Source organism: Gossypium hirsutum, chromosome A09, assembly GCF_007990345.1.
Source record: "Gossypium hirsutum isolate 1008001.06 chromosome A09, Gossypium_hirsutum_v2.1, whole genome shotgun sequence".
NCBI classification, from domain to species: domain Eukaryota; kingdom Viridiplantae; phylum Streptophyta; class Magnoliopsida; order Malvales; family Malvaceae; genus Gossypium; species Gossypium hirsutum.
The window spans coordinates 56,110,683-56,123,548 of NC_053432.1; the positions used below are offsets into that span (position 1 = coordinate 56,110,683).

Genomic DNA, 12,866 nt, shown 5'->3' on the forward strand with positions numbered 1-12,866 from the left:
TATTTCGCTCCGAAGAAGCCATTTAGGTAAGGAATAGAAGATTTGGCCATTAGCTTTCAAGATATGTTGTTGATTGGTATTGCAGATAATGAAGGATGGTAGGACCGTTACAAGGTCCGTGCCTTGGTTCAGTCACAAACTGATGCAGGGTTTTCCTTACCATCTGCAAATGCAATTCACAATGGTGGTTTTTGATAGCAACAGATTTGGACAGCCTATTGTCTTTGTCCGGAAGGTTTACTAAATGTTCCTAACTTGCACTTCTTTTGTGGAAACTTCCAGTTCACTGACAAGAAAAAAAATTTAAAAGAGAAGTCTGGTTTGTTGATGATGTGGCCAGTTGCAATCAGTTATGTGGACTTTGTTGCTTTTTAAAAAAAAAAAATTTCTTAAGTGTCTGTGTTCGAAATAGGATTATGGACATGAGTTTTTAAATATATGAAAAACTTAAAAATGTTGAGTATATATGTGTCAGATACATACTCGTATGTAACCTAACCTGTCAGAATAAAATAGGATAGTGACAAGCCGCAACAGGGATTCTTTAGAATTAGGATCAGTGATTTTTTGCCATTTGTTCCCAATTACAGTGACAATGGAGAAGTGGGTCTCATAGGAATCAGTTTTCACATTTGTTCATATATACGGTGTTAGTGTGACTGATATATATAATCGCACTAAAGGTCCCTTTAGGGCAAATTTTGTATTAGTTCCTAAATTTCAAAATGTCCTAATTTGGTCCTTAATATTATACCAAATTTATCCCTTCTTTTGGCATTTCCAGCATCGTTCCATTAGCAGTCGGTGACGGTTTGCTAACTAGCAGAAAATGTGGGATGGAAAGGATGGTGAAAGTACCTATGAGGCCCCTCTATTATGAAGATTGAGATCAGTTCAAGTTAGTTTGACTCTTAAATTGGTAAAAAGAATTAGATAATGTTCAATTTTAACAGAATTGACATTTATAGTTTTTAGATAAGGTATGAGTTTTTTTTTTTTTTTCATTTGGAGTTGGAGTTCAACTTTGAACCATGGTTGCTGGAACTTGACCAGTTGATTGGACTAGTTGGGCTGAGAATTGGTTGGGGTAATGATCTAGAAAGAGATTGAATCGGTTTTGGTTGGTTCGTGAACCGGTACAGATTGAATTAAAATGACAGTTGTATAGGTTTTTAATATAAATTTTTATTTTTATGAATGTTTTAATGATTTATTTAATCGAATTAGTTGATTCGACGAATCGGTGGCCTAATCGATTCAATCATCGGTCTGGTTTTAATTTTTTTTTTTTGGAACAAAACATTTCATTTGCATATTTATAAAAGTTTTAAGAACATTAGCTTTGTTAAATGGTAAGTATTTATTATATTAAAAGTTGTCTTATTAGATTCTTTTTATTAGTGTAAGTATTGAATTGATTTATTTAATGGAACTAGTACTTATAATAGAGGTGAATGATTGAACACAGTTAGTGAATAATACAATAGGATACTTGTATTGAAATGCTTTGAAGTTGGGGATCAATATAGAAATTGCTCCAAAGTTTAGGAAGCTTTCATGGAATTAACCCTATATATAAGCATTATGTAGCTTTGTCGTGTAGTTTCATGCTGGTTGGTGGTGGTTCACTTTCGTGAAGTAAAGCGAATTAGTAACAATTGGAAAGGAAAAGTCACTTTCTTCTTTAATTTTTGGTAGCATTCACACCCTATGGCACACGGATAATTCGTTGTAGCCGGTAGCTATCATTTCTTGTTTAAACCTTTAAACATTAAGTATACTTCATGATTTCTCCTTTTCTGAACTAAAAGAGATCTTTTTTTTTTTTTTTAGTATTTGCTTATTACCATGGAGGTTTTCTACATCATAGGTAATTTCATATTAAAAGAGATTCGAATATCAACTGTCCTTTTTTCTGTTTTTAAGCTGCAATATTTTCTTCTTTTTTTTTGTAATAAATAAATAAAAACTTTTGAATTAATCTATTGTTATTGAAAATTCTTAAAAGTTTCCGTAGTGTTTTGAAGAGAATAATTAGTTAAGGCTTTGCATGTCGGTAGTATTATAGAGAATGTATTAAGAAAAACATATATGAAATGAAACTAAATTTATTGAAAATTTCGTTTGAATTCGAATTTTGGTAATAAATTAAATCTTCACTCGATATGATCTATAAATATCTTTACATGTTAGTTTTGAAAGCAAAAACCACCACCATTAGTGGTGATTGGACAGAATGCTCCTTAAAAAAAGCTTCAAATTCTCCACCAATTTTTCCCCTTTGAATCAACACCCAAATTGACCTTAAATGGTCACGTTTATGAAAATTATAGGAAATATATAAACAAAAGGTTTATTTTTATATTTATTTCTAATACAAATTTTGTTAAACATCTTTTTTTCAAGGCTTTTAAAATTAAATTGGTGATAGGTGACCAGTTTATTAGTTCAATCAATTTGTTCGGTTCGATTAAATAAATAAAGAAAAATTCATAAAAATATAAAATATTAAAATTTTGGTTCATCCATCCAATTTCAACTAATATTTTGTCCAATTCAACTGATTCAATATTCTTCTTCGAACTGATATTCAACTGATTTTCGATTCAACTAATCCAACCGATCTACTCCAATAAATAACATCTGATAATTTGAAACCCACACTTTCTCCATATCCATTTTAATATTAAAAATATTGTAATATTGTTAATAACATAAAGAAAAATGAGAGAGTCATTGTAAGTTCCTCCCGTACACTAAAATCTTAAAATTGAAAGGGTTAAGCTACATCGAGAAAGGATAAGGATTAAGAGATAAATAATTGAGGGGATTCATTTGAATGGGTCCAAAGGGTCACGTATAAAATCAAACTTCTCGTCAATTTTAGATAAGCCAATTGATTTTTTAATTCACCATTATTATTATTATTATTATATAACGAGATGGCTGTCCAACCTATCATTTATATTAATTTCTTTTTAAATATTTTAGTTTTAATTTATATAGTTTTTTAAAAAAAATGATATGAATTCAAATTAAATAACACTATTTTATTGAATATCTAGATTCATTTACAATATTGAATGGAGCAATGATTAAAATTTTTATCAGACATCTATCTAACATGAATTCAAACTATGTGACTCTCATTTTTCATCTCTAATATTGTATAAAAAACTGTATATTATTACATGAATTCATATCTAAATTAAATAACATTATTTACTGGATATATAAATACATTAAATATCCAAATTTAGTAAACCAAAATAATTAAAAAATATATAATAGGATCCGAAATTCGAATCTATTATTTGCTATTGGTAAAATTAGGGGTGGTTTCCCATTTTAATTTTCAAATTTATTTTATTGGTTTTAAATATCATTTGATAAAATTTTGAAGTTTTTTCATAAATATTTTACTGTTTTAAAGATAAAATATTTATTTTTACATCATAAAAATTAAAATTAATTATATATTAAATAAAAAAATAGAGTTTAGTTTAATTTTGATTAAACTTGTATTCCATAAACCGTTCAAACACGCTTATTTTCAGAATATATAAATTTAAATATTACATAAAAAATTGAATATCTAAAACAAATCATTATTAATAAAAAATTTTACAAGAAGCTTTTGAATGTAGAAAAAGAAGGGAACCCTAAGATGGTTATACCAAAGTATCTCATTTAAAATCATAATATATTGACTAACGACAATAAGATGGTGTTTATACCAAGGAATCATCATTTATATTCACTATCACCTTTTCTCCTTTTTTAACACATTTAAGTACACACGAATATGACCTTTCCGGCTTTCCCACTAAAACAATCTCATACATTCGTTAAAATATGTTTTTAAGTATTTGTAATTTTAAAAATTTAGAATTTAGTTTTTATATTTTTATTTTTAAGAATTTAGTCTTTTTTTATTTTAAAATTTAAGTCTAATTGTTTACACTGAAATTTTTTTAATTAAATTCAAGTTTAGTACAACGTCACTTTTTTATTTACATGGCTATCGAATGAGTTTTTTTTTTAATTTATAAATGTCACACAAATAAATTTAACAATTAATATTAGACCTAAATTTTAAAATTTGAAAAGTAGAATGAATAAATTCTTAGAAATAAAAGTATAGAGATTAAATTTCGAATTTATAAAATGTATGGAGACTTATGGCATATTTTAACCAAAGGATAAGTGCAAAATAGGAAATTTCTTGTTTCAAATTGAAGAATTATTAATGTCTCTACATCAGTTTCATTTTCAGGTATTTATAATAGTAAGAACCAAAGCAAACATTCCATCCCCCCCCCCCAAAAAAAAACCCAAAGCAAAATATCTTGAAGATATCCACAGATTTCAAAGCAATATAAATAACAAAATAATAACATGAAGATAATGTATATATCTATATAAAATAAATATTTACATATAGAAAATTAATAAACAAATAATATTTTAAATATAACGAATAACCTCTTAACCTAATGACTAAAAGTATTATTATATTGTAGTCATGAGAGCCTGGATTCAATTCTATTTTCCGCTCTAATTATAAAAAAATTATATATATTAAATATAATTATAATTGATTGAAATACTAGGAATATCATACAAATTAGATTCTTGTGTACATAGAATGTGAGTGAACAATTTAAATAAAAAAATTAAAAGAAAATATTTGGTTGAAATGATAAAATTAAAATATTAAAGATTATAATATTTTGGGTTCAAATTTCATTATATGTAAATAAAATTTTTAAAATTTATATAAAAAGATAAAAAAGTCCACAAAATAATATCTATTACTTTGTAAGAATAAAATTTTTTTGAAAAACTGTTAACGAGTGACATCATGCAGCGACAGTCCTAAATATAAATAGAAACATCCAAAAATAATAATAAAATATGAAATAATAATACCAAAATATTTGCTAAAAAATAATAAAAAATAATGAATTAAAAAAAAAACATATATTTAATAATATTAAAATGTAAATTTACTACTACTCCACCAATATTCATTATTAAATAAATTTTTTAACCTCCAATTTTGAATATAATTATGGAACTTTAGAAATGAAAAGAAGAATCCAATTTTATATAATGATTTTGAGTGTTAAAGTCTAACAACTTTTCAAATTTTCCTTGAAAACTCAAATCTTCAAAGAAAAAAAAAAACCCAACAATTTTTCTCATTTTCTTAAAACCCTTTTTCTCAGATTTTTCGTTTCCAAACGTAAAACAACTGAGCATTATCGTCATTAAACTTTTGAGTCTTTTCTTAACGTGTATTGATGACAATGCAGTGCATTGCTAGGCTCAGATCACGCCGGGTGGTTCAAGACCAACTGGAAGGTTCAGACACGGCCGCGGCCGCGGCGGCAGTGGCGGGTGGTGGTGGTGATTGTTGTTGGGCCAACTTGCCTCATGAATTGTTAAGGGACGTTTTGTTAAGGATTGAAGAGTCTGAAACTCGTTGGCCTCAAATGAGAAACGTAGTCGCCTGTGCTGGCGTTTGCAGGAGCTGGAGATTCGTCATTAAAGAGATCGTTCAAGTTCCTGAAATTTCAGGGAAATTAACTTTTCCTATCTCTGTTAAACAGGTTCTTAACATTTTCCCCCTTCATTGTTATTAAACATTGTTCTTTCAATTTTTGTTTTTGATTTTAGAGCTAAGATTTGAATGAAATTATTAGAGCTTCAAGTTTGAATCAATCGTAATTCAATTCCAATTCACTGTTTGGAAATAGTGTCGTTTTCACTTTTCTTGCTTGAATTATCCTTATCCTTATCCTTATCCACATACCACCGTGTATATTTTTTCAAGTGCTTCAAGGAAAATGAAACTCGGGTTTGCATAGATTATTAGCTTAACTAATCATTGGTTATGTTACACACTGTTGTTTGAGTTGAACATGAATATGTTCAATTTCTTTTTCGAGATTTTCATATATTTGGAGAATCTTTGAAGGTTAATATTTCCGAATCAATGTCCGTATATGTATTGAATATCGGTGTTTCAAGAAATATGAGGAGTCAGAGTAACATAGATTATATAGAATGCTCTTCTTTCTCTTTCTCTTTCTCCCCACAACTGCTACCACTCATCCCCAAGCCTCCATCAAAGCCTTTTTCTCAAGTACGAACGAGGCTGCAACTCACAGGCAGGGTACCGGGACTTGAATCCTGAACCTATTGAACTCCACTTGTTAATGGTGGATGTATGAACTAACTGGTTTAAGCCTCAGGGTTCAACAACAAAGCTACATTCTTCGTTTACTAGTTCTATGAATCGAAGCATTTCAACTTTTAAGATTTTCATGTTAATCATTCTATCTTCCGTCTTGTGTTGGATCATTTGCAGCCTGGTCCGAAGGAATGTCTCCTCCAATGCTTTATAAAACGGAACCGATCGACTCAAACTTATCACCTTTACCTCAGTTTAACTAACGGTGAGCTCTTTTTCCTTCTTTTATGCCTGTTTAACCGAAGCTGCCGGTGTATTTGAAATCGACTAATTGATTAGGGACAGTACATCTTCATGTATCTTTGTTTTTATTGGTAACACTTTGAAATTTTCTCTTCCTTTCTCTATGGCAGCGCTAACCGATGATGGAAAGTTCCTTCTTGCTGCTTGCAAGTGTAGGCGTCCTACTTGCACGGATTATATCATTTCGCTACGGGCAGAGGAAATTTCGAAGGGGAGCAGTACTTATGTTGGGAAACTAAGGTAAGCGGTGAGCTATAAGGAACGAAATATACTGAATTGATTCGTTTTTTAACTTACCTGCAATCTCGAGTCTTATGTTTTACTTTCATTTTGGCAAAGATCAAATTTTTTAGGAACCAAGTTCAGTGTCTTTGATGGACAGTCTAGTAATGCCGGTGCAAAAATGACTAAAAGTCGATCGTCAAGGCTAGCATATTCGAAACAAGTTACGCCTAGAGTCCCTTTCAGAAACTATCCCACGGCACACATTTCATATGAATTGAATATGTTAGGTTCACGGTAAGATTGAGGTTATTTTTCGCAAGGATCCGATATTTTCTTATTCTCACCGTCATATAGAGATCCGAGAATGCCGGTTCCTTGAGTGTCTTATACGGATCTGTTTTATATGATTTCCAGGGGTCCAAGGAGAATGCAGTGTATTATGGATTCCATCCCGGCAACTTCAATAAGACCAGGAGGAGTTGCTCCGACCCCGGCTGAGTTTTCTGTCAACAATGTCAACGTGTTTCCATCAATTCCGAGCTTCCACTCAAAGTCAGCAAGCATGAAGAATTTTCTATCTGGACCTTTGCCCCATCAAAAGGATGGTGGGGCACTGGTGTTGAGAAATAAATCTCCAAGGTGGCACGAGCAACTCCAGTGTTGGTGCTTGAATTTCCATGGACGAGTGACGTTTGCTTCAGTGAAGAACTTTCAACTAGTGGTTTCTCCCGAAAACGGACCAGCTGGGCCAGAACATGAGAAGATTATCCTCCAGTTCGGAAAAGTTGGGAAGGACTTATTCACCATGGATTACCGGTATCCGATTTCTGCATTCCAAGCATTTGCTATCTGCCTCAGCAGCTTCGACACGAAGATTGCTTGTGAATAAACGACATGATAAACGATCGACAATCGTAAAGAGGTTAGTATTTAATCATAGCCACTATGGTTTTTTTTTATTCTTTTTTCCATATTCTTTACCTATTGTTTTTATTACATTTCAATACATGGAATTGCTTGAAGAGGTTGATCAGTAGATCTGGCAAATTCGTATATTTGCGTCGTGTTCGTGTAACAACTATTATCGAAACAAATGAATAGTACTAACTTTTTTCTTTTTCCAATTTTGTCCAGGATCAGGGATATGTATGAAGATTGATGCAAATACAAATCTTAGGGGGTAAAAGTGGAAAGAAGGTACATGACATTTCAACTTAGATTGAGTTATTGTAAATAATTAACTGTCTTATGAGTATCTTCCTTTGCTTTGTTTATGTTTCATATAATAATTTAATAACAATTCAGTTTGGTTTAATTTAAAAAAGTACAATAAAATTGCAATTCACAGTATTTTGATTTATATGAAAATATCATTTGTAACTTTAAGGACCTATAGGTTTTTTAAAAAGGTATAAAGTAAAATTTAGTCCTTAATGTTTGAAATCTAATTTTTTTTAATTAAATTAAATTTATAATCTTTTTAATATAGTTAAATTTGATCATCAACTTTCAAAAAGTGTTCAATTATTATTATTTAATGAAAATAATAATTAAAACGTTAAATTTTTAAACATAATAGCTCGCATGACAATCCACATGTACTTCATATTTTCTTTAACATTTATGAACTTTATGTAGTTTTTTTTTATTATTTTTTTGTTGATACGATATATAATATAAATGGTGTCATGTTAACATAACATATAGATTGTCATATAGATTATCATGTCAACATTGTTAAAAAATTAATACTTTATTTAGCATTTCTGTTTAAAAAAAATCATTTGATTCTTTTTCAAAAGTTAATGATTAAAATTTAACATTATACATTTTAAAAATATCTATAACATTTTAAGGGTTTTTTTTTACTAGTTTTAAAATAAAATACTTATTTATATTTTGAAAAAAATTAAAATTAAATAAGAATAAATTATGTTTTAATTCAAATAAGTGTGTACCATGAACTGAAAATAAAAAATATTCATAATTACAAAATCAAAATTGAACTAAATTCAATATTTCTTTTATGAAAATGAGGCCTTTCCACCAATGTTAATCAAAAGTACCTTACTAGTTCATGATATGTATGATATAATCCTTCAAATATATTAAAAATAATTTTTAAAAAATAAAACATAATTATATCAAATTTGTATCAAAGTTTCAAAGCTGAATTGGTAGCTACAGGTTGGATTGAATAAATTGTTAAAAGAAAATAGAAAAAAGTGCTTCAACCCTCTCGATCGTACTGGTTCACAAGTCACCGATCTGGCTACAAATTGAATATATCTTGCTGATGGCCAATATATATAAACATATACACATCTTGGACTCGCATCGATATTCGATATTACACTGAATCCAAATAACACTTAACACAAAATATAACTGAAATTGATGGGTAAGAAATTCAATGATCAGTAACCAACTGCTTTTAAACAGAGAGTTGAGTTTTGGAGATAAGAATGCCATCACTATCAGCATATAGCCACTCCCCATCATGGATCAATGTTCCGGCGATCTGAACTGGGACATGTTTCTCACCGACAGCCTTTTTATTCGATTTCAACGGATTTGATCCCAGTGCTCGAACCCCGATATCACATGCATTAATCTCATCGACATCTCTAATACAGCCGTTCACAATGATACCGGCCCATGCCATGTCATGAGCCCACTGCGCCAAATTTCCTCCAACTAAAGCACATCTTGTGCTTCCCCCACCATCTATAACCAAAACTCTTCCATTGCCTTCAGTTTCAAGAAGCTGCCGGACCAATACGTTGTCCTCGAACACCTTAACGGTTACGATGGGCCCTGAAAATGCAAGACGCTGGCCGTAGATCTTGAAGATTGGATCAAGAGCACGAAGGTCACCATTCACCAGAAGTGCTGCGTTTGAATCACAAACATCCGCAGTGGCAATGGCAGCCCTGTGTCTTCCTGCAGGGAAAGCTAATTCAACAGTAATAAAGATTTCTTGCAGAAGAAGACAGTAGTAAAGATGTCTGTATAAAAAACCTTATGTTAGTCTGACTCTACATTTTTCTTAACGTACTCGTGTCCCGAACTAGTATCTGACTCATATCCCGGCATTGGTACGATCTGAGTCTCTAATGACCCTTTAAATACATGAAAAAAGTTCAAAAAAAGTATATATTTGTATCCTACACTTACACCTAAATCCGAGTTATATAGAGTTTCAGTAATCAGAATCCAGAAAAACTATGGTCTTAGAAACATGCCCCAAAAATTTCCAGTTTGAAAATATGTTCGCTCATCTAACCTTGGACTTTCAGCTTCCTTCCTATGCAAGATACCCTTAAAAAGTGTACACATACATCAATCCACTATAAATACTTACAGCAGCATGATGAATTCATTGAAAATCATTGAATTTTAGGCAGCAAAGATATGTTTTAGTAGATCTCATAGTATGAAATCAACAAATTGCAGATATAAGAACTAAGGTCTCGTCCGGATAAAGCCTTAAAGTTGTCTTTTAACCAATGGAACCAGTTTGAAACCATGTTTTGAGCATCTGGTCTCGGAAATTATGCATAGCGTAATATAAAAGCGGGATGAATTCACTGAAAATCATCAAATTTTGGGCAGCAAAGATAAGGTCTAGCAAATCTGTTTGAAATCAATAAATTGCAGAGACAAGGACTAAGTCCTTCTCTGAAGAAAGCTAAACTTGTCTGATTGAACATTGAAACCAGTGCGCAAACGTGTTCATGGATCGAATATTGGACTTTCTGCTTGCACTATATACAAGACACCGTTAAGGAGTGTACATATACATCAGTCCACAGTAATGCAAGAACAAAAGTACGATGACTTCATTGAAAATCATCAAATCTGGGGCAGCAAAGATATGGTTTAGTAAAACTCAGTGTATGGAATCAAGAAACTGCGAATATTAGAACTATGTTCTTGCCCGAAGAAACCTCAAACTTGTCTATTTGACAATTGAAACCGGTTTCAAAACATGTCCAAGCATCTGCCTCAGATTTTCTGCATAATGCAAATTTAAAAGCTCACCGTATAAAATCAAAAGATCAGAAGAAAACCTTGAACTTATCTATTTAACTATTAAAACCAGTTGGGAAACGTGTTCGAGCATTGGACCTCTAATTTTCAGCTAGTTCTCTAAGCGAGATACCCTTTAAGGAGTTTTAGATATGCATGAATCCACTATAATGTAAGCATAAAAGCACATGGAATTCATTGAAAATCATCAAATTTTGGGCAGCAAAGATATGGTTTGTAAGTCTCACAATCTAAAATCAGCAAATTGCGGTTATAAGAACTAAGGTTTTGTCCAATGAAAGCATCAAACTAAACCTGCATTACTCAGACTAGGATATGAGTCAGATAAGGATACATGTCCGACATAGTTATGTTCGAATTTTTATAAGTTTTTCCAATGTGTTTGGAGGATTTCGAGGGTCATATCTCCATACCCAGATAGAGAAAAAATGTAGAATCCGAACAACATAGAACTAAAACTATGGAAAAAAGCAAAGCCCCAATAAGATTTCCATTGGAAGTGGTTCCAGCTTTCATAGAATAACATGTCTTTGACATCATCGTATGAATCGAATGCTGTGGCAAGGAAAATAACAATCTCCAAACATCCCTATGTAATTTAACAATCATGAATTCAACAAAAAAACTTCATACAAATTTTCCATTTCTCCGTTTAGCTAATAATTGGCAGGATTTTTTTTTTAAAATTACGTTATTTAAAAGAAAACCCGTTTCTTTCTGTCTCTATCTCACTAACCAAACAAGGATTTAACTAAGGAAAAATTTTAAAAATAGCTGAAAATTCGAGCGTACCTGATGAACTTTTGGTTCTGAGTTGGAATTGAAGAGAAGAGAGAGGAGACGTGCTGAACTGGGTCAAAGAGGAGAGAAATTGATTATTTGAATTGAGTAGAATCATTCGGGTTCCTAAAACCCTAGCGAGTTTTACAGAATTCGAAAGGACTTGCATTTTATACTTATAGATACATATAAGTTTTTCCTTTTCGAGTTGGGGACCGAGGGAGAGCTGAGTTAAAGTAGTGGAGCGAGTTAACTCGGCAGGTTTTGGGTTCAAAGCTCGCTATTGTTATTTTGTCTCCAATCTGCTTAGGAGTTTAGGTGATGAAGGAAGGATGTGCTTCGGTAGAGCGGCGGTGCATGGTTCTTCCTGTGGAGCTATTATTATTATTAGGGTTAATATGTAACTTGCCGCTAAATTTATTTAAAAGTATGTGATTTATATCTAAACTTATTTTCTGTTACTTAGGTGGGTACCTTTGCACTAACGCTGTTAGTTTATACTTGTAATGGCTCAAATTTTATTGATATCAGAATAGTGATTTGAGATCACTAAATTCGACATGTGAGTTTAGATGTTAGTAAGTAAAAGTTAAGTGTGGTTTTAGAAATATTTTTTTTAGTAAAATTATGAATTAAAGAAAATTTATAGATAAAATAAGATAAAAGCGAGGTATCGAGACCTCGAACTTATAAACCAAGCCATAAATATTTCTAAAAATATTTATGGAGTGTTAATAAGTTAGTATTAAAGTTTCGTTAGGAAATTTTACTATTTTGATAGTTAATTGAAGAAAAAAGACTAAATTAAATAAGATGTAAAACTGTAGGAAGTGATTAAATAGTTTTAATAATAAACAAGAGGGACTCAAAGAGAAAATTGGCCCAAAATAAAATGGGCTGGAGGGTTAGGTAAGTGAATGGCTAAGAAAAAGCGTGAACAAGAGGCAAAATTGGAAATAGGGTAAAAATTTAATTGTAAAATATGATATATTAGGTAAATCTAGAGTTTTCTTCATTTTTCTTCATCTTCTCCAGCAAAAACACCATTGAAGGGTTATTTTAAGCTGGTCTCTCATATTTTTATTACATGTAAGCTCAATTCTTGATTATTTCTTGTAATTTTTGTGTTTTTGAGACTTTTACAACTAGGTCCACTTGTTTAATTCATTAGTTTTTGATTTCATGGATAATTTTGAAAGTTTTCATGAATAAGTGCTGAAAGTTTATGATGATTTATCATGGAATTGAGGTTTTAATTTTATTATATAATGATTTTATGAAGAGATTTTTATAAGAATTGATTTTT

General features: G+C 31.0%; 2 protein-coding genes across 4 annotated transcripts; one reads left to right on the forward strand and one right to left on the reverse strand.

Annotated features, from left to right (window-relative positions):
* Positions 1–5,028: 5,028 nt before the first annotated feature.
* On the forward strand, positions 5,029–8,077 carry LOC107888922 (tubby-like F-box protein 3). 2 transcript variants are annotated; one of them, XM_016813190.2, is made up of 6 exons: positions 5,029–5,615; positions 6,377–6,464; positions 6,613–6,742; positions 6,842–7,021; positions 7,142–7,649; positions 7,862–8,077. In XM_016813190.2, exons 1-5 carry the CDS (start codon positions 5,307–5,309, stop codon positions 7,614–7,616), a joined length of 1,182 nt encoding a protein of 393 aa, XP_016668679.1. In that variant the 5' UTR covers positions 5,029–5,306; the 3' UTR covers positions 7,617–7,649; positions 7,862–8,077. The 2 variants fall into 2 exon arrangements, with proteins under 2 accessions (XP_016668679.1, XP_016668680.1); XM_016813191.2 differs by lacking the exon at positions 5,029–5,615 and adding an exon at positions 5,674–6,181.
* Positions 8,078–8,888: 811 nt separating this feature from the next.
* LOC107888923 (putative 4-hydroxy-4-methyl-2-oxoglutarate aldolase 3) lies at positions 8,889–11,924 on the reverse strand. Of its 2 annotated transcripts, none has more exons than XM_016813194.2 (2): positions 11,573–11,924; positions 8,889–9,670 (listed from the first exon to the last, which is right to left on the reverse strand). In XM_016813194.2, the coding sequence occupies exons 1-2, from the start codon at positions 11,727–11,729 to the stop codon at positions 9,162–9,164; spliced, it is 666 nt and encodes a 221-aa protein (XP_016668683.2). In that variant the 5' UTR covers positions 11,730–11,924; the 3' UTR covers positions 8,889–9,161. The 2 variants fall into 2 exon arrangements, with proteins under 2 accessions (XP_016668683.2, XP_016668681.2); XM_016813192.2 differs by having other exon boundaries at positions 8,889–9,682.
* Between the last annotated feature and the right edge of the window lie 942 nt (positions 11,925–12,866).